At 37.5% G+C, this 25,964-nt stretch overlaps 2 protein-coding genes across 4 annotated transcripts in view; one reads left to right on the forward strand and one right to left on the reverse strand.

Annotated features, from left to right (window-relative positions):
• Nucleotides 1-7,136, forward strand: part of LOC112569908 (cilia- and flagella-associated protein 61-like) — a 50,486-nt gene extending 43,350 nt beyond the window's left edge. For 2 of the 3 annotated variants that reach the window (XM_025247984.1, XM_025247983.1), the window contains exons 25-29: nucleotides 5,318-5,394; nucleotides 5,616-5,720; nucleotides 6,138-6,241; nucleotides 6,594-6,831; nucleotides 6,959-7,136. In XM_025247984.1, the coding sequence (XP_025103769.1) occupies nucleotides 5,318-5,394; nucleotides 5,616-5,720; nucleotides 6,138-6,241; nucleotides 6,594-6,831; nucleotides 6,959-7,099 (665 nt within the window). In that variant the 3' untranslated portion in view covers nucleotides 7,100-7,136. The remainder of the gene's footprint in view (nucleotides 1-5,317; nucleotides 5,395-5,615; nucleotides 5,721-6,137; nucleotides 6,242-6,593; nucleotides 6,832-6,958) is intronic. The other variant, XM_025247986.1, reaches the window with a different exon arrangement.
• Nucleotides 7,059-24,466, reverse strand: LOC112569910 (methionine synthase-like). The gene is made up of 33 exons (XM_025247987.1): nucleotides 24,271-24,466; nucleotides 22,364-22,563; nucleotides 22,142-22,231; nucleotides 21,755-21,824; nucleotides 21,477-21,569; nucleotides 20,711-20,817; nucleotides 20,252-20,311; nucleotides 19,056-19,150; nucleotides 18,515-18,615; nucleotides 18,190-18,251; nucleotides 17,708-17,775; nucleotides 17,453-17,532; nucleotides 17,232-17,344; nucleotides 16,704-16,844; nucleotides 16,224-16,409; nucleotides 15,419-15,598; nucleotides 15,031-15,147; nucleotides 14,064-14,204; nucleotides 12,426-12,515; nucleotides 12,066-12,164; nucleotides 10,702-10,860; nucleotides 10,442-10,545; nucleotides 10,283-10,350; nucleotides 10,073-10,193; nucleotides 9,848-9,929; nucleotides 9,567-9,665; nucleotides 9,332-9,407; nucleotides 8,767-8,922; nucleotides 8,350-8,531; nucleotides 7,970-8,106; nucleotides 7,809-7,875; nucleotides 7,543-7,644; nucleotides 7,059-7,392 (listed from the first exon to the last, which is right to left on the reverse strand). Exons 1-33 carry the CDS (start codon nucleotides 24,335-24,337, stop codon nucleotides 7,096-7,098), a joined length of 3,810 nt encoding a protein of 1,269 aa, XP_025103772.1. The 5' UTR covers nucleotides 24,338-24,466; the 3' UTR covers nucleotides 7,059-7,095.
• Between the last annotated feature and the right edge of the window lie 1,498 nt (nucleotides 24,467-25,964).

Here is a 25,964-nt window from a genome sequence, read left to right on the forward strand (position 1 = left end):
TAGGCACAGGTTGAGAACCGCTGCCCTATACTTATCTTGGGGCCAGCTTTAGTGAGGACGGTGCCTTTATCCTCTCCATCGCTGCCTTATCGTCCCCACAACCCTCTACAGAGCCAGGTGACACAGCGGGGTCACGTGGAGATATGCATGCTGGCTCACACGGGTATCCAGTTCGCTAGTGTGTATACCCGCGGGCTCAACGCTTATGTAAATATGTGGCTGTGTTTGTATGCATGCATTTCTGTCTGTGTATATATATTTCTGTCTGTATGCATGTGCGCTGATGGGAATTTTTTTTTTCTTTTTTTGTTAAGTCTGTGTAATGCGAACAAAATCCTCACACGTGAATTAAAACAAAGGAATCATCGAAAAAGTCGAACTCAAAACAAACGGAAACTGTAAATGGTAGACACCGAGATTGATGGAGGACCTAACAGCTTCTGTTCGATTTCCTAGCGATATGATTATTATGTGTGTGTGTGGGGGGGGGGGGCTGGGTGTGTAGGGCTGGGTGGGGTGGATGAGGAGCAAACACTGTCAGGCTCTTGGCGGACCTCACACGTGTCGGGGCAGGTTTGATTGGCCCGGAGATTGACTAACAAGAACTAATTAATGGCTTATAGTTAATGCAGGAGTGAGCAAATTGTGACAGTCAAGCAAGTCAAGCAAACTAGCAAGTCGTCATGGCGACAGATACATCAAACGTCTGTCAGCGTGCTTTCGCTTGTTTGTGGTACAGTCATTGTTGATGATCGCAGCAGACGATATAGCAGTTGGCCGGCTCCACTTTTGTCGCTGTCGACTTTTATTCAAACATTTGGCGCGTGCATGTTTGTTAACAAATAATTCCATAACATTGTTACAAAGGGCAAAGTTTTTCAGATTGTTTGCTACTGACAAAAGGGAGTTCAGAGGTCGTAGCGTTACGCTGTGTTTGATGAGTAAGACTCCTGTGTATGTAATGTGTATGACATCTTTAGTTCTTGGTCTGGGTTTCCCCAACCATTTCTTGTAAACTTTTCATCCTGAACTGTTGTAACAAGCTGGGGAGTGTTTACTTTTGATTATTTGATTGTCACAAAAGTTCCAGCCCCCTGTTTCCCCCCAGTGTCATCAGAAGATTACTGATTGCGTGTCTTTACTTGCCAGCTGGTCTGACATCAAAAGTAGAGCTTACCTCCAGTTTCTTGCCTTATGTTCAATCCCATGAGTCCATTTCTATTGATTGATAAACAAAATTTTTTTTCCTTGACGATTTGAATAGAACGGGTGTTTTATTTTGTAAAGAATGATAGAGATCTTATCTGCTCGTGCAGACAGGACTGTTTACCGTAGCTTATATCAAGACGTAATTGCTTGCCATAAAAAGCGATCTTCTACGAATGCAGAAATGCACTGAGTTGATTTAAGTTGATTTCTGCTGAGTACTGGAGGCGTATGGTGACTCACGGTCTTTCACGTTGGTCAACCGTTTGTTTACATACGTAATGCTGTGCTGTTGGGGAACCTTCAGTCTCGGCGCCCTGCCTTGCTTCTCTCTCCTCCTTATCTCTTTATTTCCATATTTGATTTCCTGTCAGAAAGTGCTATTAATTCCCACCACCACCCCTTTTTTATTGCGATTTGAGCGGGTAGTAGACGTTCGATCTTCTCAGCGCACACAAAAGTGGGTTTTGTTGTTATTTAGACCTATGTTGTTTTACACAAGGATTGCTCGGATTCAAGTTCTGCGATGTTTTATTTGAAAGTGCATTTATTGCAGATCATGGTATGAGAGTGGGGAGAGCATGGTATGAGATGGAGAGAGCATGGTATGAGATGGGGAGAGCATGGTATGACAGAGAAAAGTGTGGTTCGACAGTATGGAGAGGCAGTGTGGGAGGCTTGAACTCTGAAATAACTGATGTGAACAGGCAAGTTATAAAAGTCTTTTTTTTAAATAATTATAACCTGGGAATTATTCTCCCGTGTTTTATTTTTATTTTTTGTCTCTGTTTCGGCTGAACACGAGCGCACACAGATTATCCAGAAATGTAGTGAAAATAATGGCCTTGCACAGTATAAATCCCATCGTTCTTACACCACCAACCAGCTCACGTGACTTTACGGCGCGCGTAACGCCGTGAATGTTGAAGTGAACAGTGAAAGCTAAAAGCAAATATTTGTTAATAACACAGGCTAAGTGCAGGCTCAAGGGTGTTTTGCGAGAACAAGGGAACTACGTTCCTGGCACCAGTTCGATAAAGAGTCGCTTATGCCAATTTATTTTTTGTAAAAAGAAAAAAACTTTTACCTTTTAGGAACTAGCGGCGTTCTTTTCAAACATTGTTATCGCAACGTCCTTTAAAATAGAAGCTTTCTGCTCGCATTTTACTAGTTACTAATGACTCCTGCAATAGGCTTCAATTTTCATTTTGCTTACAACAACAGCAAAGTGAACCCAGGGCTATGGCTATAAGCTCGCGGCGCTGTACAAAGAACATGATAAGTAAGTTAATTGAATGACGGCTTGAAGATGACATCAGGTTCTTAGATGAAGATGTCGATGGGTCGATGTTAAGATCTACAGGCCCTACACTCATTTTTCAAACGCAGAATAAATCGACCAATAATCAAGAATGTGAATAAAATCGCCAGGAGATTGCTGGTATCCACTTGTTCACATTTTACCAGAGAAAAAGTCTTTTGAACTAAAGACATTGCCCCCTTGAAGCAAAATCGACGAGGTGTCTTTTGTTGCTGTCAGTTTTGGTGGTCGTCAGGTGTGATTTAAAAAAAAAAAAGTACATACTGAATCTTTGAGAAACGCTTATTTATTTCACTGCCGTCACTACCGTAAATCACACCTAATTTTACTCTGTAAATCACGCCTCCCAGTCGCTGCCACCCTTTTCTGTTTAAGCCACGCTTTCCTGTAGCTGCCACCGTAAACAACCAACGCCTCCATGTAGCTGCCATACTGTTTCCCCGCAAATCAAGCCACTTACTACCTGCTTCTTTTTTTAAAAAAACAAAACAAAACAAACAAACCTCGCGTTCCCCTTGTCCCCGCCTTCCCATGGGTGTTCCATTTTTTTTCCCTAGACCACGCCTTCCCGATACTATCACCCTAACCTGCGTCCTCCCATCATCGCAAACCTCGCTTTACTAACTCTGGCGTCGCCAAAATCTCGTCGATGACACCATGAGACACTCCTCCTCTCTGCTTCTGGCTGCTTTGCTCTTGACCCCGTGTGGACGCTTTACCAACCGGTATGATGGTGCTAGCCATGTGTTACTAAAGACAGTTTTTATGATGTGGACATCCGCTTTTCATCTGTTTTCTTCCAGCAAAGCTCAAGACGCATCTTCAGACGCATCTTCAACAGTTTTAACTTTTCTTGAAGTGCAGGACAATGGGACATAAGTACGGAAGAGATAGCAGAGCATCTCACAGTCTGCTTGTCTCATTTGTAGCAAATGTAGACCAACTCCTCCAGATATATGGAGCGGTTTTAATGGAATAACAATTAATGTAAATATCGCCGTAACTATCGACCACCAAAACCTCGATCGTCGTCCAGCTTCTTCTAGCTTATTGATCGAGAGACTTTCCATCAGAAATTTGAACTAGTATTCCGTCAAAACGCTTCCACTAAACCATCATAAATAATTTTAACGCGTAAAACCCAGAAAAAAACTTACAAGGTGAAGAAGAAAACCGAAAACATAAACATTTTCAACGGCGTATTCACCTTTGCTCGCTATATTCGCCCTGACGTGGGTTAACCCTTCCAGAACCCAGGTTGTGGGTTGACCTTCGTGTCCGAAGAAGACGAGGACTCGTGTGACTAATTTGTGTTTGTGGCTTCTCGAGTAATAACCCCGCAATCCCACTCAAGTCTTTGGTACAGAGCTGGAGCTCAGTTGTCCTGATGACTGCTGGATGTACTTTGCGTCGTCATTCGCGTGCATCAGCAAGTCTCTGTGGCCGGGGACTAGGTGGATCAGCCCAGGCTTGTCACTGGCTGCAGCTTCCATTTCTTCAGACGATACTGCGCCACTGGAGGTTCTCCTTCATGGTGTTCTAGTAGCACTTGACGATCTTGTTTCCTCTTGCCATCCTCTAGTTCGCCGTACAGCAGTTGGCGGGTGTTCACGCATTGAGAGCTACGAAGAAAGTCGACAGGGTGTGTACTTCAATAGATGAATGATTAAACCAAAAGAAGACAAACGTTAAAACGAGTATTGTGCCTCCACCCAACCCTTACAAAGATTGAGAGAGGCTCAAACAAATGTGGGGAGTAGTTACGAATTTTGTTGTATTATATTGCATGCTCAGCAATGCAATTCTTAATTTTAAAATAAAGCTTTTGACAATATAGACATTCAGATGCACAGATGGCATCGGCGACATGGTCGGAAAGCGAGGAGGCGACACAACTGTCGTATCAACATACACGACGTTCCTCTCTGCCAGTCATGCATTTTCTGCATTCTTCCTCTCCCACCCCAACCTCCTCCTGCTCTGTCGGACAATGTACCACAACGGAGACACCAAGAGTGTCGGCCGGCACTGTCCCCAGGCCTTTGCTCGTCCTTCACGCGGAACGCTGCGCACAGTGGCGCGTTTGCAGTCCAGAGTATCATTCCCGTTTGTTTGATCTTTGTCGACAAGGGATGCTCTAAACGGGACAAGAAACAGCTATTAAGTCTGATTTCGCGGAAAGGTCACAACCTTGCTTGTGCGCGTGCCTGCACGTGTGTAGATGGTGGTGGGGGATGGGAGTCGGTCTCTTTCAGAAGGCGCACATCTTTCACTGTGGTTAGTAAAATGTCCCAAAAGTAGTTCACTTGCCTTACTGATTTGGGGTTGGTTTTAATTTTTGTCAAGGTTGTTCTCTTATTTTTGTTTTGTTCTGTCAACAAGATTACAAGACCTGGTAGAAGCATAGTTTTCATTCTAGTCAACTAGTTTATTAACTCCCAACACACACACACACTGAATGACTTTATGACAAGTAGGCCAAAATCACTACAGAACTCTTATTGTCAAGGAGAAAAGCTGGTAGTCTGAGCATGAACGTGGTCTGAGTAACCTGTTTCTCTGATGTCACACTGAAATTGACGGGAGTTCCACATCACTGCTGCCTATAAATTTTCCATCAGGGTTTTGGCCAAATAACTATTTGCTCAGTCCACTACTCGTCTCGTAAGAAAGTAGAGCATTCAATTAGAAAAATGTGTGTTGCATTATATGTACACATTCATTATGTATGTGTATAGTTCTCGTACATAACAGGTATGTGAATATTTCATGTATAGATTTTTCCCCCAGGCGGCTACCAATATCTGGAAGTAAGCAAGCCTGGACTGATGGATCCGCCAGACGTGCAGCTGGGTCAGCTTCAGCCTGTAAGCACAAAGTTATCAGTGATTGAGACCTAAAAGAACTGCTGTTAAGCTGAGAAGTATTTAAAAAAAATAAAACTCCATGAAGTCTACTTGATGTATTGATGGATTGTAGTATGATGAAACTCAAATAAGGTTGTAGCAGACTGGAATTTTATCTATCCCACATTTACTTCCTAGGCATCCATATGTCAGCGCTCATAAGGGTGTTTATGTCTCTCCAGGGCCGAGAGGTTTTTTCTGGACAACCAGAAAATGAAGATGGCTATATGAAACTTGGCATCAGTCAATATCAGGCTATAGACAAGATTGTCTGCCTCTCCAAACAGGTAAGCACATGGAACTTAAAACTCGTTGGCACTTGCTGCTGAGCTATAAGTTACTCAGTTCTGATGGCAGATAAGGTGTGATGAAAAGAATGCCAGGTAAACTCCGAAACGTCCTTATTTCTGGACTTGCATTTGTAAAATAACAGTTTGGGTTACATATTCACACACACTATGATACCTAGTACAGTCTCTGTAGTGTTTGACATCTCATTCAGTCTATATAAAGATTTTAAAATAATTTACTTAACAGCAAAAGTAAAGCAAAACAAAAAGCCAGACAAAAATTTTTTTTAGAAAAAATAGAATAAATTTTATTCTGATACCATTTTGTGACTGCTGCCTCTTCTTTACACTTCCTTATTGTTACTATTGCATAATGATGCATTTGATCCAGCATTTTTTTCTAAACTGCTGCAGGAATTCCCAGCCAGTAACTTTATTTGCCTCTATGGTATACATCAGCGCTCTCTCAACAACCTTGTAGCAAGATATGACGAAGGCCTCATCAAGAATTTGTACAGGTGTGTCTGTAACTTAATGGGCCTAGACAAAATCAGTAATTTTTGTCTGCAGATTTAAGTAGAGGATTCAAACTGATGGTGCTGTAAGATGTCATGATCATTCTTTTCTATAATTGCTGCAATCTTTCTAGGCAAGACAGGATTGTGTACAAAGCAGAGACAAAAAAAGGTCATTTAAATTTCTTTGGTCAAAATATTTACTATTCTGTCATGGCATGTTTAAGCTCTTTTCCTGGTTCATTGCTTGTGCCACTCTAATTCACAGACCTGACACCAAGTAGGAACTATTGTCTCTTAACACAGTAATATATCAGAATTATATTATTCTCTTTTGTTCTGGTTTACATAACAGCTTCTTCCGAGAATCCTGGGCTATGGCCATCTTCCATGACCGTTTCTCCGACTTAAGAGATGAGCTAAGAGAACTACTTATCACAAGTCCGGTAAGACACATTTACTGTGTAAATATCATAAATATTTTTATACACATATGCACACACAAAATTTACATATATTTTTTTTTTGTCCAGGAGGACAGGCAAGAAACTATGGAGGACAAAGTGCGACACATGGTAGATGAGGAGGTCGGGGTAAGTCAGTTCTGAAATATAAATTTTGCATTAGAGTTCTTACTTTGTAATACAGAACTTCCTGATTTTATTTTTTAAATACTAGTTACAATGGTTACTTCCATTCATAATTATTGATCCTTTGCAGATATCAGAAGCACAGCGTCATCAACTTATGGACTTGTACAAAGCATCAGGTTCCAAACAAGCTGTGGAGACAAGGCTGCTTAGTTTCCTGTCATACAACTACTACCACCTCCCAATGTATGCCAAGCCAGGCATGGTTTAAGCGTTTGCACCCTGTTCATAAGCCAGCACTGACCCACACCACCGCTCAACTTCAGATACTTCCATTCCTTTCCTGGCTGCATAATCCACCATTTGTTCTTTTGTCATCTTGCCTGTAGCAAAGTACACAGAATGTGGCGATGCAAAGTAAAGTCCACAAACAGAAGAGGCTGGGTCCATTGCCAGGGACTCTGTCAGGACTATTCCCACATCATCTGCTTGCAACAGTTGCCACATAATCTTCTTTTCTGTGTGATCAGGCTGACTAGGATACCCAGGGGCTGGCCTGATACCCTGTCAACAAGAAAATCTTTTGTTTAATGAAGACAGATTATAGGCTGACACCCTGTCAGCTCTCCCATTTGAAATTTTCCAAGAATATGGTGTAGTTTTCTATCTATATATATATTTGTGTGTGTAAAATGCAAATCTACAGCATCTCACCTGGTATTTTACTTTATGAAGTTCATTTGCATCCAAGTGTTCTCCACTACTGTAACCCCAGTATTCTTTGCGAACCATCTCGTGCATGTACTCTGCAAATGCCTGTGTGATACAAAAAACTTGTGATTGAATCAGAACATTTTAGAAACAGCTGATATTTTTGCTTTTGGAAACTGGACACATCCCAGAAATGCACTTCATATAACCAGTGGTTTCAACAATTCTAATGGTAACCCTTTAGTCTGAGTGCCCTTCATTATACTTACTTCTGCAAGTCTGTCTGCCAGTGCTTTCACCATAATGCTACTATAATCATCCATCTGCTCCTCATATCTGCAACAAGACATTTTCAGTTCACAGAAGTATTGCAGAAATTTGATTATGTGTCATCATCCTCTACACGATGTTGGAAAATTTTTCCTCATACCTTTTACATAGTAGCTCTGTTCCAATCCCAGATGTAGTTGCAAACAAACCAATGAAGTCGGTGATACCACTTTCCTTTGGGGCAATGAAGTCTGATAGACAGTAGTAAGGACTTGTGTCTGCCCCATCTTTCTCTGCCTACAGAATAAATTATTTGAAATGAAGATTATGTAAATGCCAGGTGAAACTAGGCATTTATATTGCAGTTTCTACAGTCACTGCTTTTCTCAGATGGCATGGACACATTATTTTGAATATAAAAATAGCTCTTTGCATATCATAGAAAATAATGTAAAACAGAAGAATGTTTTATTCACTAGCAGCTGGCGGACGAGTATGTTTTCATCATTTTCACCTATCTCGCCATGAATTCTGGCTTACCTGCTGCCGCAAGCCGTGAAGAACTTCAATGACCTTCCCATTCTCATCATAAACTTCAATGTCATCACCCACACTGTTTGCTCTGTAGAAGGCGATAACTGCACTTGCTTTCAGAGAATGATTTTCAATGATAGCTTTCAGCATGCACTGGGCATCATCATATACTCTCTTTGCTTCTTCTCCTGGCCATGACAAAATACAGTTAAAATTAGTTGTAACTATGGTCCCTCAGAAAATAAAACAAGGTCCTTTAAACTTTCATGTGCATGGTGACTGCTTTTTAAAAATTTTTCTTTACTTGTACAGGATCTTTACTAAACTCTCCATCTACCTTTGTCCACCAGAAAATTTGTTTCTTTCCTGTCTTAAATTTTCAAAATGATATGGGGCGGTGGGGGGATGCAAAAGGTATCTTACCCACATCTTTATCATCAAAAATTTTGGGAAAATTTCTGTTTGGGTAGCGACCACGTAGTTGCCACACTTGGAAGAAAGGTCGCCAGTCTATGTAAGGTACTAACAGCTGTAGGTCAAAATCCACAAACTTGTGTATTCCAAGGAAAGATGGCCATACTAAAACAAAGCAAGAGTACATTTTAATGCCATACTCAACCCCTGTCTAGCCTAAATAAGTCTAAGAAAACTTTGAGTAAATAGCACAACTTGGAAGTATATTTGTTTATAACATTGACAACATGCAAGAAACGGGATAAACATATTCTGTAGTGACATTATATATATATTAAAAGAAATCAAAAATAAAGTTTGTGTTTAACTTAACATGCATAATCTAGTATTTCCCCTTCAGATTAGTTCAAGAAACATTAGCTATGGATGCTATCTAAGCTCTTTTGTCTCAGCCCATCGTCAATCTTTCTCTTGCTCCTATCTGCAACTTGACCCCGAATTAGTTGTCAGCATGGAGGTTGTTGACAACTCTCATGAAACACAAGGCATCTAAAATGAACTTGTATAAACATACCTGGTGCTGGCTCCAACATCCAGTCAATCATTAGCTTTTTACTCCTTGCTTTGTCTAAGCTCAAGTACTTCCGATCCTGTTAGATAAAGTACAAGAAGGTGAACATTATTCGATTTTAATACTTATGTATTATACATACTCAATATTTTTAAAGTGATGATGACTGTTTTACTGTAAGCCACAACAAACAGTCCTTAAATCAACAGAATCTTTCTTACAGTTTCAGAAAACTTACTTTCAGTGTCTCATAGAATTCATCACGAATCTCATCATACTCTTCATTGATTTCCTCCCAAAATTCCTCCCGTTGATTTGGATCCATCAGTGATGAGCACTGAATAACAAAACAAAGTAGCATAAAGAATTCAGATATAAAACTGCAATGATCCTATTCAAAATAAAATTTAGAATTTACATGACGAGTTATTAATATTATAATTGCATTATGCATAAAGCACATATCTTTTACAATCCCTTAAGTTATAAAGTGTTCATCCCTGCATAAAAGTAACTCACCACCACAACAGATTTTGAAGCATCCAGAACATGAACAACTGGGTTCTGTCTTTGAGGAGCAATCTTCACTGCAGTGTGTGCCCTGGTCAGAAAGATTCGTCAAACAAAAAGACTCAAATATAATATCTTTCGTAACTCACCTGACCTGAATGTACACCAGGTACTGCATATAGACTGCTCACTAAAGCTATCATAATCTGTGCTTTTTTTCATTAAAAAACTTACCTTGATGTTGTGGCTCCGCCAATGAGAAGGGGAACTTGAAGTCCTACCCTTTCCATCTCTTTTGCAACATAAATCATCTCATCAAGTGAAGGAGTGATTAGACCCGACAGTCCAACAATATCTGCAACACCACAGACCTTTAGCTGTAGCCTTGAGATCATAATGTTAAGGTGGTTATAATTAGTTTGTCAGATGCAAACTATACCTCACCTGCCTTTTCTTGGACTGCAGCTTCAAGAATCTTCTCACAAGGTGTCATCACACCAAGATCTATAACTCTGTAGACAGAAAGTGTTGTTCAAGGTGAAAATTGAGACTTTAGCGTGCATACATCTTTGCTGGAAATCACGAAAGTCCTACTATACTCACTTGTAGTTATTACAGCCAAGCACAACAGCCACAATGTTTTTCCCAATGTCATGGACATCACCCTTCACAGTCGCTAGCACCACTGTGCCCACATATGACCTCTCCTATTGAAAACATGGGAACACTTATTAAGTGGTGGTCAACAATTTATAAAACTTCTTCAAAAGCTTATATTTATAAAGAAAAAAAATACCTTTGTTAAGAACTATAACATTTCTCTCTCGTACAACAGCAGACCATAACTATGTACCAGGACTTACAGTACTGATCTTCCCTTGAAGAGCAAGTTCTTCTTCTTTCTCTTTCTCCATAAATGGAATAAGATGACCAACAGCTTTCTTCATAACTCTTGCTGACTTAATTACTTGTGGCAAGAACATCTTCCCAGCACCAAAGAGATCTCCAACTGTTCCCATTCCCTGACAGAACAAGCAGACCAGCAGCAGTCATATTTGTATACATACATCCAGCCAAAAAAACAAGGAGATTATGAAGATTCTGCTTTCAAGCCTGAGTAAAATCCACCATCTGCACTTCATTATTAGGACCATAAGGGGTTTTTGTTGTTGGTGTGTATTATTTTGAGTATATTACCCCACACCTAAGAGATTAGGTGGGAGTTTTTTAAAAACAATTTTACACAATAAATACATCTACAACACATACAATCAAACAGAATAATTCAAGATTTAATATACACATAAGAAAATAGAACAAATAAGACGATCCATCTGACACAATATAGGCAAAGTTTCATTACAAATGATGCTGTTAAGAAATCAAACGACTAAATAGGAGCCACTGTCTCCAAAATGATATGTGTGTGCTATTAATAAATGCAACATAATGTGACTTTACAAAAGGTATAAACTTATCCATTGTTGGTATGACCTTCAGGAATCTGCATTCATAAATGAAAAATTTGCTAGAAAATCGTGAAGTTCAAATCTTTGTCAACACTCTTAGTTCTACTAATATCTAATATAACAACTTCTTTCATAACCCAGTTTCCTTTAACATATTCCATAATTGTTGCCAAAAGTCTTTACTTAATGGACTGTGCCAGAATATGTGTTCAATGGTTTCAATGTCTTGTTTACAAAAACACAAAGGAGTTGTATTGAGCTTACATTTAAAAACCATTGAGTTTGCAAGTAGGATCTGGTGTAAGATTCTTAATTGAAACTGGGTGTCTCTATAGTAGCAAAGATGGGCTTTTTGAAATTTATCAGCTTAGTTACATTCTTTACATTCAGCCTATTTTCTCAGTGCTGAAGGATCCACTCTATTATCTTGAAGGATTTTTGAAAGGATTTTTTGCTCTGTGATAGCCCATCCCCTATTAACAGTTTCATTTTGGAGACTTGCAGGCCAGTACATTTGTTTTGATATTGTTTTAAGGATTGTATCAGATCTAGGTAGGTTAAAGAGTCCGTGCTGGTTAAGGTAGGATACCTTCTATAGAATTCATCAAGAGCCAGATGTTAATTTTACTTTAAAAGCCACAAACTTGGTTTTAATATTCTCCAGAACCTATTTTGATGTCATTAACTGAGTGACCCCGCTTGAAAAAAAATATCTGAAGATCTGGTAAACCGGTATAAAATACAGTTTTGAAACTTACTTTCATCAATGGTCCTTCAATGATATTGAGAGGTCGGGGATATGCCTGTTTATCTTTTCTGGCTTCTTCTGTGTCTTCAACGACGTATTTGTCAATCCCCTTTGAAAAGAAAACCCAAGGCAAAATAAACTTGAGGATCAGCCACTTTCCTCTTGGATAGTCTTTGCTGCAAACAAATCTGACTGCAATAAATACTGCTGGATTCAGAACATCAAAACTTTTATTAAATTGTTTTAAGCTGCTGCTGACTACAACTTTATTGTCTCACTGTAGAAATTAGAGTAGTTATATCATAGTTATTCAAGATACTCTCGAGAAAAGAAATGTGATTTTCAGTTAAAAAGAAAACAAGCCACCAACCTTAATGAGTGCATACGCAAGGCGCTGTTCAACAGGATTATGTCGCCATTCATCAATGCTTTCTGCTTTCTTCACACCAGTGTCCTTGTTCTGTGTGTATAAAATGAATGAGACTGACTACCCATACATGGGCATTCACAAAGTTTTCACCTTTATTTATAAAAATAATTTTAAAATGTCATTCATTCAACAGATACATTCATCTGCCAGTTCAATGCATATCTTAAGACATTTAATCCACATTAGTCAATATTCCAAGTTTATTCATAGCATCAATCAGCTTTTCTCAAAATCTTTTCCACACGAAGGTTCATTTTGATCACCAAAAGTCCCATAATGCCTAATTAGGTGAATATGGAAGAGGCCTCACAAGCTGAATGTCAGCATTATTAATGGCTGCCAGCTTGGCAAGTCACACCACTCAAACAAGTAAACATTGCTTCTTGTGGAAGTTGAATAACATTTTTTTATAAACTGAAGAAAGGCTGAACTACAAATGAAATTTTATGTGCCTTGAATGAAGGCAGAAGGTCACAAACATTCTGAATGCCCACTGAAGTTCTTACTGCAGTTTACTTTGATTCACTATTTCCAGTTAAGAAAAAAAAAAAGCTCAATCATGACGTTACCTATCTTAAAAAGAAATGTACATTTTAGGACTTTAAAAAAGCAAGAAAACAATAACAGAAGATTTATCATAAAAAATTATGCATGAAAGCATTGCTCTTGTTTCAAATACATTTGTTTTTTTAATTATATCCAACACAAACAAATATTGCACTTTCACAGGGGAGAAAATATCCCTACATGCAACCATTCTTTAGATCTAAGCATGCCATACTAAAGAAATAGGCATATTCCCATTTATAGCATTAGTTTCAAGATGGTATCTCATTTAGACAAAAATAATAACCACTTTTATTAGGAGCACTATCATCTTCAAATGTTACATCATCATTTTCATCATAATTATAGCCTACCAAGAGTCTGAGTCACACCCCTGCTGAGAACTAGATATAAAACATTTTTTTTTCTTTATTTCAAATTTTGTTCTCCTTTTCAGCATGAAACAAATTTTATGGGATCTAATTCTATTGAGAACTGAGAAAATTGATTCTGCTTTTGAGTGTATCAGTTTTTCCCCATCCTCAATTTTTTAATTCTTTTAAGCATAGAATATACCATCAAACATTCTTCTATTAGAACTTTTGTTATGACTGTTAAAATATACAAACATATACATATAAAAATTCTGGTAAGTGGGTGGTTGGTGGCACTGTGGCTAGATCACTGTACCACCTCAACAAAGAGAATCAGGTGCCATGGGGCAACATCTTGACTCAAACATACCTCTATCTGGATGTGGCACTTGTTAACAGGCCTGGCTGTTGGTTTTTTTCTGGATACTCTAGTTTACTCTACCCTCTGTGTGTGTGTGTAATTGTTTACATATTAAGGTATATTTGATGCCTACTCTAAAGTATTTGATGCATCTGTATGTACGTTGTGTGTAAAGCTCTTTAATCCTAGCTTTGGTGCTGGGGAAAGGCTTTATATAAATCCACTCTATTATTATTTACTGCAAGTGATATGGTCTCCAGAGGATTTTAATTTCTTCTTCAGAAGTATCTGTCTTACCTGAGCATATGTCAGGAGTTTCTCTGTGCCTTCAGGGTCCCTGTTCCACAGGAGATTTTCACAAAGCTGCAGAAGCTCTTTGTCAATGTCATCATACACAGGCAGAGCACCAGCATTCACAATACCCATGTCCATTCCAGCCTTGTACATACAAACATGCATAACATTTTGTATTTCCCACTCTTTCAATAATGTATGATTTATACCCAAACTGCAATGTAAATTCCCAACAAGGTAGGATAATCTAACTGAATGTATAAACAATTTCCAAGATGGGTGGGTGTAGAGCAGGGTGGGAAAACTTTTTCACTTCAAGGGCCATTTGAATATTTATAACATCATTTGTAGGCCATACAAAATTATCAACCGAAAAATTCTTCTGTTATAGAGTTTTGTCACAGCGCATTAACCCTTTTGTAATGTGCACACCCCCAGCCTGTCTGTCGCTGGCTACTGAGTCACCAACACAAGCGGACCAGCGAGAAGCAGACATGTCCATCCCATCATGTACTTGTATGTGCCCATCCTGTAATGAATATTCTTTACTTGTCTCTCAAAATTTACGTTATTACAATCATTCACTTAAATTTCTGTTGCTATGAAAAATTACATAGATTTACAGAGTTACTGAATATCGAGTCCCCCCATGCAGCTGCTTTGGCTGGGACAGACCAAATGATTTTGCAGGCTTTATAAGGCAGGCCAGATGTTTCCCACCCCTGGTGTAGAGGGATTGCTGTTTACAATTTGAACTCCTAAAAGACTCATCAGTTTACACCATCTGTAAAGGTGCGAATGGATATTGTAGATGATAAAGTAGATACAATCTACTAAAGTAGCTTTAGAAAGAATTGCAATTCTTTTTTGCTTTGTAGAAAGCTGGTTCCAGAGACAAAGTGTACTTCTTAACAATAATAATTATATTGGCAGCCAAAACTTTCTATGGTCTGTCCTTGTTGGACATTACCTTGATGGCATGGTACAGGAAGACACTATGCATGGCCTCTCTGATGGCTTCCTTGCCACGAAATGAAAATGAGAAGTTTGACACACCACCACTGACTCTTGCACAAGGGAGTGTTTTCTATATACATAAAATGTAAACAAAATTGTCATCTAAGGAACTTACCAAAATACAGAAAAAAATAAATCCAATAACTAATTCCAAAAATAGTGCTGTAGTTCAAGCTCCTGAATTTTACAGATCCTTTTGCACAAAATAATGGAGTAAAGAACTTGTACATACACTCTTTACATTACTACTTATTCTTGAACAAGTATCAGTTTAGCATCTCAAATTCACTCTCATATACAAATGTCTCCACCTCTTTTCTGTGTTTATTACAGCTACATACCTTTATAATACTAGTTGCTTCAATGAAATAGACTCCATAATTATTGTGCTCCTCCATACCCGTAGCAATGGTGAGAATATTGGGATCAAAAATTATGTCATTGGGGTTGAAGTTCAACTTTTCAACCAGAGTCCAATAAGAACGTGTGCAGATTTCAACCTTTCGAGCAGTATCTGTGGCCTGTAACATCAGTCACTTTACAATCAAAACAAAGTAATATTTCTGTGAATTATAAAAACTGTCCTACTGTCAGTAATAACATGTTGTTTTTTTTTGTCCTAGTTGGTTTATAATGCATAGAATAAAATTCACTTATAATATTATTTTATATTCAGTTGGGTTTTTTTTTTACATACAGATCAGTCACTGTAAAACCTGTTAGTTTATTTGTTCCTTTGAGGAGCACAGGGCCACAACAACACCTCGTCAGTGGACCAGCTTTTGGGTAGCCCCCTTCAGTTGGGCCCATGTGGTTCCGATGTCCTTTGCCTCATTTTCTACTGTTCTTTTCCAAGTCTGCTTTGGCTGTAAAACCTGTGAAGCCTCATAACTTCTTAAATGTTTGCCTTATTTAAATGTGACATAGTTCTCTTTATAGTACAAAACTCTTGCAAGGCTGATATCTACACTGTTCAAAACCTACTTTTATCTCCGACTGTGACTGCCCAATTGGTGACTGCACAGTCAATGCATAATCAGTGATTTGAGCACAATGTTACAAATGCCTCTGAAAAGTGACAGTTTCCCTCTTTCTCTACTTTTTATTTAGGATCCTGCATGCATATTATAAAATGAAGGTATAAACCTGTCCTTCTTCATCAAATGCCATGATGACGACAGCTGCGCCATGCTGCTGGATGATGCCGGCTTTACGCAGAAAATCTTCTTCCCCTTCTTTTAGGCTTATGCTGTTTACGATACATTTTCCCTGACAGCATTCTAAGCCTGCCTCTATTATTGCAAAGTTGGATGAATCTATACACAGAGGAACCTGCAAAAAGCAGCAGTATTATTGTCACAGGTTGAAGTTAAGCTTCGTTTTTAAAAAAAACTGCCTGTTAAATACATCTGTTATTTAAAAAACAAGTTCTCAAGAATAAATATTAAAAAACAAACATTGTCAAGTAAAAGAAACTTCCAGAATAATTTTAAAAGCTAAAATGTTTCATTAAACTTAGCCTATAATTGTTCTATTAAGGAAAGCAACAGTTTTTGCAATTTTGACATGTTCTTCAAAAATGTAAATTGTTTAAAATTTAATAACAAGAAAAAGAGTATATGTGACCTTTGCAACTTCGGGTTCAGATGTGATAAGGTTGACAAAAATACGCATAGCTGAAACACCATTAAGCATGCCTTCATCCATATTGATGTCAAGAATCTGGGCTCCATTTTCAACCTGTGTCTTAGCAACATTAAGTGCCTCCTGCAACCAATGTATGTTGATGAAGAATGCCAACCCACTGACTCTTCTGCTTCTTAGTACTAATAAATAATTTAAAAAATGCTTGTTCTCTCTCTCCCCCTCTCATCTAGCAAAGTCTGTCTCATTTGACAAAGAACTGTAAAAGTACTGCCTTTATTTTTTTGTGGCCACTGCATGCATGGCAATTTAGCTAATCCAGAATAATGTGTGTTATTAAGAGGAATAGGCACTAATGAACATCTCATAAAACATAATATGTTTAATATTTTATTGATGCCTTTATAAGCACTGCTAAATAATGAATCTCCACTAGAGCTTTACATGTCCTTCATAAAGATGCACCAGGGAGTGGTGGCCATCACAAACCAAATCAAAGTATATACTTGCCTCATACTTTCCGGTCTTGATCAGACGACAGAACATTCTGGAGCCTGCTACATTGCAGCGCTCACCAATGTTAACAAACATGGAATCTGGTGTGATATACATAGGTTCCAACCCTGTGCAGAGATTTGCAAACATAAATCACTTCTCGTGCAATGTTACATGTTCGTCTATAAGCACACACACAGAGCAGCAGCAGCAACAAAATGCATAAAGCAATTTACCTGACAAACACAAGACATTACTTCTCAGGTCTGTGGGTGGTTGTCGGGGTTTGAAAGATCTCATGGTCTCAGCAATAGCTCTGAAAAAGAAAAGGAGATATTCTGAATATTTTAAAGCCACAACCAACAAATGTTATGCAAACCTGATTACAAAATGAACAGAAGATGCAACTGTAAAACAACCTAGCAACAAATGGCCTATGCAAAAAAAATTTCATGCTGCATGTGATGTCATGATACACTGCTTTTCCTTACTTGATGTGACTTGGTGTTGTGCCACAACATCCTCCCACAATGTTCACCAGTCCATCTCGTGCAAATTCCTATGGGCAAATAAATTAGGCAATATAATATAAATATCACTGCCAGGCAGCCAACCCTATAAACAGGTGCTACACACAGTGACAGAACAGCATGCCCTAGCCGAGATCTAAACCTAAGTAAGCTTATTATCATTGTTTTAGTGAAACATTTAACTGAAGGAAATTAAACAGACAAACAAGAATCAGAGCTCAGTTCTAATAAATTCCCCACAATGTGCTTAGTAAAAGTTCTTTTGACATTAGAATATTTTACAACAAATCATTAATAAATATAAAAACAGTTTAAATTGCTATTTTTCATTTTAATATGAAACATAAAACAATGCAAAGGCTCTAAAAAATTCAGAAGCCTGAGCTTCATTAGTCTGAGGTATGATTTGGCACCAACTGGTATGCTGGCAGTATTGTACACACCTTCAGACACTTAGCAGTCATTTCTGGAGTTTCATCATAGCCACCAAATGTGTTTGGAAGCCCTGCAAATAGGCTTCACATATAAAGTACTGCTTTTCATACTCCTGTACCAGCAAGAAAATATACAATAAACTTTCTTTTGATGCTACAAACTATGTCACCATTTTCTAAACAAATAAGTATGTGTATTTTAGCATGCTTGCATGCGAGTTGTGCATGTATGGTTGAGTGAAAGTGGGGATGAGTGTTTGTGCTTAACAAATGCATTTATTTTCATTTTTCTTTCATGAAGAAATCTGATAATAGCAAGATAGAAAAATCATACCTGCATTAGGATAGCAGATAACATAAGCAGTTGTGTTTCTGCTAATGGTTTCAATGAAAGGCCTCATTTCAGAAGCTCCCAGTGCACAGTTCAGTCCGACGCTGTGAAAAACATCAAAAGAAAAGAAAAATCCTGCAGATCAGTGATGAGATGTCACCCACTTTAAAGTGTATTACTACTACTGCCGCAGACGCAATATGACTTGTGTAACAGTTAAATGGACAGATCGATGTAAGGTGTCTTTACATGTATACATATACACACACAATTCTTACGTGTAAGCATTCAAGGTTTCTTTCCATACCACAAAACTAAAGCTGATTATTTTAAAAGTCTAAACCAGTGGTTCTTAACCTTGTTTGAGGTACCGAACGCGCAAGTTTCATATGCACATTCACCGAACCCTTCTTTAGTGTCATCATGAATTGTGGGTGTGTCTTGACCTCTGTGGCAGAGGCTCCGACGAACCCCTGAGACCGACTCACCGAACCCCGGTTAAGAACCACTGGTCTAAACAGTTTGTTATGGTAACTCTCTTTACCACATTGGTTGTGCATGTGAGACGCTGATCAGAAAAGCTTCTGATGTCTGTCCTGACAGTGTTCGCCCACTCTTGTCAACAATGGTGCCAGATACCTGTTCATCAATAACACAGTCAATACTTAATCTTTTACGGGATGTGCATATACATTTATGAAAATAAAAATAAAAATATTTTGATGGACGTGCACTGATATAAGTTAAAAGATAAATTTTGATTAAATAGTGTCCTAGAATTTAAACTCGTCTCAATGAGTCATTGTTTATGAAAGTGTGAAATGTGTATACTTTCACTCAGTCATCAACAATCCATTAACAAGCCAATTTCAGATATTTATAACTGTTAGAAATAGATTATCTTATAAATAAAGATTATGCAGCAATGCATGTATGTGCAAATATATGTTTCTGGCAGAGCACTATACAAATCCACACCATTTGTCCAGCATTTACCAATTTTTGCAGGTTACTCCTTGTCTATGGGCAGGCTGTAGACTATGTTTATTAATATATTCTGTTCTACACTGTAACAGGAGCTCTCTTTGGGGCAGCATGTACCGCTGACAGTGCTTTGTTCCCTCCACCCTGCAACCCTTTCCCTTGACCTGGCCAGCCACATGAGTGAGATGAATGACCCCAAAATGGATGACATAGCAGTCAAGTTTTTGTGTTTAAATAGTGAGCTAAATGCAGTGCCTGAACCGTGTTCACTGCAGTGTAAGGGGGTTATTCCTTCTCTTTTTGATTATTTCGAGTATGGGAGAAGTACCTTTGCACCATTTAGATGTTCTGGTCCAGTGACAAGTGGCTCACATATCTCAAATTTACCCTCCTTTCCCCTTATTTCCAGTGCAGGAGAAGTACCATTGCACTACATATAGTTAGCCTTGTAGTAAGAAAAGTGGATTAATCTGGCCACAAAAATTTATGGTGGCATGGATCTGCTTGTGGCTTGGGAGAAAAAAGGGCTAATCAGTTCGGCTATAAGACTGTCTTTACAGCATGTTTATTTTACCTATATAGATTTTACTAGTGGCTCTAAATATATATGTGCATGTATGCATACAATACAGCATAAACATGATCATGTTCACAACACCGGCATTATACCTTTTCCGATCTTAAGAATTAATTAAATATTTATAGTATTTATGGCATGCACATATTATACATTGCATTCAGAATTGAGAAACTTACAAACACTGGACATTTCCTGTAACCCTCTTTGAACAGGTTCTGAATGCCAAATAAAGCAGCCTGAAAATAAAATTACACAAAAAAAAGTAATACACAAACTCATTTAATAAAACAATAAATGTATTTAAAATTAGCAGTGAAATTAATTTACCACGACACAGCAGAATTAAATAAGACTTATTGACACAACACAATGTAAGTGTCCCTTCAAGGACTAGCTTCATTTCATCCTTACTTTTCCCCTTAACAAAGATACAGAAATAAACAAAACAATATTTTATTTGTTTGCTTGTTCAAAGTGCAGGATAGGGTTTTAAGTCATTTCCAAAAATTGACTGAGAGCCTTGAATAAAATGGCTTTATCTCAATAATGGATAAGATCTAAAAATTAAATTATATATATCCCTTGATCATAACTATTCAGATATATTGCTTTAAAAAGAAGGTAAAGCAACAAACTTTTGCATTGGCAGTGTCAAAGATCGTCTCAACAATCAGAACATCAACACCTCCTTCTAAAAGGGCTTTAGCTTGCTCTGTGTATGCATCCACAAGCTGCTCAAAGGCTAAAAAGAAAACATACATCTAGATTTTTAAAATGCCATGAACATTTTGCTATGATGAAATGGGAAACAACTTTGCATTATTACATTATTATTGCTTTATAGCTAGTGGAATGTAATGAGCAGTTTTATGTGATCTTATAATCTTTTCTTTTAAACAACTCTGACAAAGATAAATCTTATTTACAATACAAAAACAATTTTATACAATATAAAAAAAACTATATAAAAAAGCAGTGTTCATTTTCTGTTATAAATCCATGTCAAAACAGTTATTATAAGTAGACAGAATGCAATATGCAACGAAAACAAAGAATTTGTTAACATCAAGAAATAAATCCATGTTTTATAAAAAAAGGTAGCAAAATAACATGACACATCAACAAATATGTATTAAGACACTTCAACACTTTTTGCCATCATGAGAGTACCTGCTTGTGTCAGCCACACCATTAACACAGCTTAATTCCATGGCTACAGCCCTTGCCAAAATGCTGTATTTAACACTACTACCGACATATAGCTGCCCCCTCAAAAATGATACTGAGGGAGCAAGAATGTAAATGTCATTCCCTGCCAGCATGAAGTTTGCCCTCCCAAAAGCAAGCATCTTCCTACATCACTGCCAAGTCCTTGACAATAAAAACTTAATAAAAACTCACTGATATTTCTGTACTCAGGTTTCTCCACTGATGGTGAAATTGACAATGTTCTGTTTGTAGGGCCAATGGCTCCAGCTGCATAGCGTCTCACACCTAAAAAAATAAAAGAAAAAAATTAAATTTGGTTTACTTTTCCTAAGTACAATTTTAAATCTTTAACATTAGATCAATAGATGAAAAAAATAGTATTACCAACAAAAGAACAATTTTCAATGCCCAACAACTATGAATCTTTTGCTGTTACTATAATCTTTTACAATTCATTTTACAAAAACTACCTGTTGCCTTTGTGACCTCATCTGCTGCTCTGCGAGCTAATTTTGCTGACTCATAGTTTAGTCGGTGAATCTGCCATATAAAGGATCAGAAGCAATTAATCACGCATTTAAGAAATTAAGTATTCAACAAATCTTGAGGAAAAGATAAGATGCTTAACAATTAAAAAAAATACTGAAAGGCAAGTTGGGTATTGTTTTTAACAGGTGCTACAATCCAAAGTTTTTTTAAAATTTCATTCAGTATCAATTATTTTAACATTCATGGAAGACCTACTCCCAAGAAGCCGACAATAAAGGTGGTAATGAATTTTTCAGCAATGAGCAATTTGTTTACACATATGAAGCAGATAGGCAAGATACTAAATTATACAAAAGCAAAGATCTCACCAAGCTTTCGAGACCATAATCAGACTGTGCAATAGAAGTTCCACTAAAGGTGTTGGTTTCCACAAAGTCAGCTCCAGCCTCTAAGTAGTCCTAAAATGTTTTCAAAATCTTTAGTTAACAGTAATTACAGGTATATTTTCCTAACACACTTCAACAAGGACTCTTAATTGCATTTAATTCTTCTACACTACTAAAGACGAAAATCCAGCTGAAGCTTGTCACCTTGTGGATTTTGTAGATGAGATCTGGTTTGGTGATGCTTAACAGATCATTGTTCCCTTTCAGCAAACGTTCACTTGTAATAAATTCGTTCCCTCTGAAATCCTCTTCCTCCAGTTTTTCTTTTTGGATCATTGTGCCCATTCCTCCATCAAATATCATGATACGCTGCCTGAGTGTGGTCTCAATAGCGGCAAATGTGTCTGCAAGATTTTTTGTATGCATTCAAATAAGGTCAATATTTAGCGTGTAACAATGATTGGTGTTGTACAGTCTATACAGTGAAACTTATAAAAGCAAGTACATGATCAAAACATAAATTGTTTCTTGTTCCTGGCAGTAGTCTTGGGGCTGTTTAACAAGAGCATCTCTGACTACACTTTCCGAAACTTTACACATGATTTATGTTAAACTCCAGGTCTATAATTACCAGGGTCAGACTTAAGAGCCTTTCTTGAACAAAGCTATTACCTCTGCTGGTTTCCAATCATTTGGTATATCCCTCCAACAGTAAATGATATACATATTCCAAGAACTTACTGAAAGAAGAACACATTGGAACAGACAGCTCTATATGCAACTCTTTCAGTACTCTCGGAGACATCAAGTCAGGATCTTGAATTTCATAAGGGACTAATTCTGTCAATTTTTTTTAAATGGATAAAATTATTACTCTTGTATCTGACAAAAATTATCCCGTTGAATAGGAGCCTTCTGTCCTAATGGGCATATTCTTCACATCTTTGTGTGTAAAAACACTAACAAAAAGCTCTTTTGGTATTGCTGCTGTCTCATCATTGTTAACAGCCAACAAAGCCTTCTTTCTTTCTGAAAGTACTAATACCTGTGCTCAACTTCATTCTCACCTGAAAATATTTTCAAAAATTTTTAGGGTTTACCTTCTTCAGCAATTTCTAATAGTCCCTTTTAAGTTTTTCTAAATAACTTTGTACATTGAATTTGCTCCTTGATATAATGGCCATAATCATGCCCAGATTCAGTATCTCTAATGTAACCTCTAACTTCTATTCTCAAAACTGTACACACTGATTTAATTTTTTTTTTATTGTGAACTCTCATCTTTGGTATACAGTCCTTCATACCAATTCCCCATTCTTTTCATGCTGGGCTTCGTCCACTTCCATTTTTGCTTCTTTCTCCAGTTACGATTTCTGATACGGTATCTGTCTCTGGCATAATTACCTTGACTTAAGTTATATAGCTGCATCTTTTTTGTGCTTAGAATTTTTTTAAATAAATCATGCTTTTAAAACATTATGGATCAAGGTGAATGACCTCTGAAATTAAGTTGTCCTCATTTATCAATACTCAATCATCTAGCGTTGAACGTGAACTGCTCTTCTAGTAAGTTTTTCAACCGGCAAATGTTTCCAATTTTTTGCTATTCAGACCAATAGAATAATAATAATAATAAAAATCAAACACATTGGCTTGCTACACATTGTAGAATAATTTATTCCCATCCCTACTTAAAACATTCATCTGAACACACATATTTAACACCTCAAGAAACCCGTCATCCAGAAAATATTCAGGCTCTCTCTTTTGTACAATTCACTTTTTATTGTTTATTTTGTTTAAAACATATTAGATAAGAAGAAATTATTTTGTGTGTGTGTGAGAGAGAAGCATCCAAGGGATGTAGTTCATCTTTGTTTACTTCCCTTTGCCGAAAAACAAGCAGACGACAATTTCTTTTCTCACTATTTTGCGTAAAATTGGCGTAAAAATGACGTTTTCTATCAGATCTATGAATTTTATCTTACATCTACTAAATTTAACAGTAACTTTTGTGTCAAGAAAAATATGTTTCAGAACTCGATACACAAAAGCGTTATCATGAAGTTCAATAATAAATATTTAACTTTGGTGACGTATTCAATTCATACCATCGCACGGACGATCCTGTTGACCATCGAAACCACTGCTTTGCGGAGGTACATTTGTTGGAGGCATTTCTGAAATATTTGTTCACACTGGAAAACAAAGTTAATGACAAAGAAAAAAGCTTTTAACTTTAATGCCGCATACTCCTTCTTTCCCACGTGTTTCGGCGGCCATACGACCGTAAATGAAAACACCAAGCGGGGGTTACACGCTTAAATATGAATTCAAGAACCTCGTGCGCATGCTCCAAAAGACCACATGCACTATATTGACCAATGAACACTAACATGACATTAAGAACTAGGCAACGCTAGCAACAGCAAAAGGAATTGTCATTGGACATATTGATTTGTAAGTACGAATCGCGATTGTGGTTTTCAGAATTACGTGTTGATTAGAGAACGAGCTTGTATTTCCTATACGTGTCAGTGGTTAGAGTGCTTTAGATTCGGCTATCATATTGGCACTCATAAATTTTATTTCTTGGAAGTTCATATGTTTTCAGTGTGAATAAATATTGTCGAGATACTTCCAACAAATCACTATCATATGGTGGAAGTGATGGACGACAGGACAATAATTATAATTTCCCAACTCAGATGTGCTACTCAGTTAGTTCCCCTGACGCGGCGGGATGAGGGAGGATTGTTTTTAAATGAAGTTGAAGGGTCGAGTTGGGATCAATTCAACCTCCGATCGAAGTTTAATGTGACTTCGTGATTCCACCGTTTGCCGATTCGACTACTGCGTGAGCTGTCTGCTGATAGACAACCCATAAAGTGGATTCGAACACAAATTAATCATCCTTATAGTGATTAATCGACCACCAAATAAAAACCCCCAAAACAACAACAAACAAACAAACCAAAAACAAAACGAACAACGACAATACCAAATTTGGACGTAATTAACTTCATTTTTAACTATTAATTCTTAATTAACTGCGACTGACAGAGAGTATGTACAGATCTATGCGCGCGCGCGAGAGGGAGCTAATAGAGAACGGCTATTGAATTAAAGCATTCATTCATTAAAGGAAACATTATTAGCCAATTTCATTAAAACATATTATTTTAACAACAAATATTTGAGCTTTTAGTAATATAACCCGTGTTTTCAAAATTCAGAAAAGTGATATCAAAGAAAAGTCATTATCATTGTGCGTGTCCACCATTGGTCTGAATGCAGGCAAGGCACCGTTAAGTTTCGTGGACTTAACAATTATAATGTTTTCAAAATCCTTTGAAGAATCGCCTGCCACTCTTGCTGAAGAAACTGGTTCAACTGATTGAGGTCAGTTGCTGGGGAGGGGTTGGCTATAAGTCGATGGTCCAGGAAACCTTCCCAAACATGAGCTATCAACCAGAAAGCTTAGAGAAGGGAATACAAATTGTATTTTAATGTATAAAATATAAGCACAAAAGTCAGATATCGGAAGTTACAGTCTGAAATCATACATAGGACCGTTACAGACATACAGAAATCAGTTTGCCGCACAATGACTTCATTCATCTTCGAGCAAACCCGTGTGACATCGTTTACCTGTTTACAGTTGAAACTTAAATTAGTTGTTTTTTTAAAAAGTTTTTTGGATGATATCAGTCTGCTATCTCTATTTAATGTAGATAATTCTTAATACAAATTATGCCAGGATCAAATGCAACATCTGTTTATTCTCTTTGTTAACTGATAACGC

Source organism: Pomacea canaliculata, linkage group LG8 (assembly GCF_003073045.1).
Source record: "Pomacea canaliculata isolate SZHN2017 linkage group LG8, ASM307304v1, whole genome shotgun sequence".
Classification (NCBI taxonomy): domain Eukaryota; kingdom Metazoa; phylum Mollusca; class Gastropoda; order Architaenioglossa; family Ampullariidae; genus Pomacea; species Pomacea canaliculata.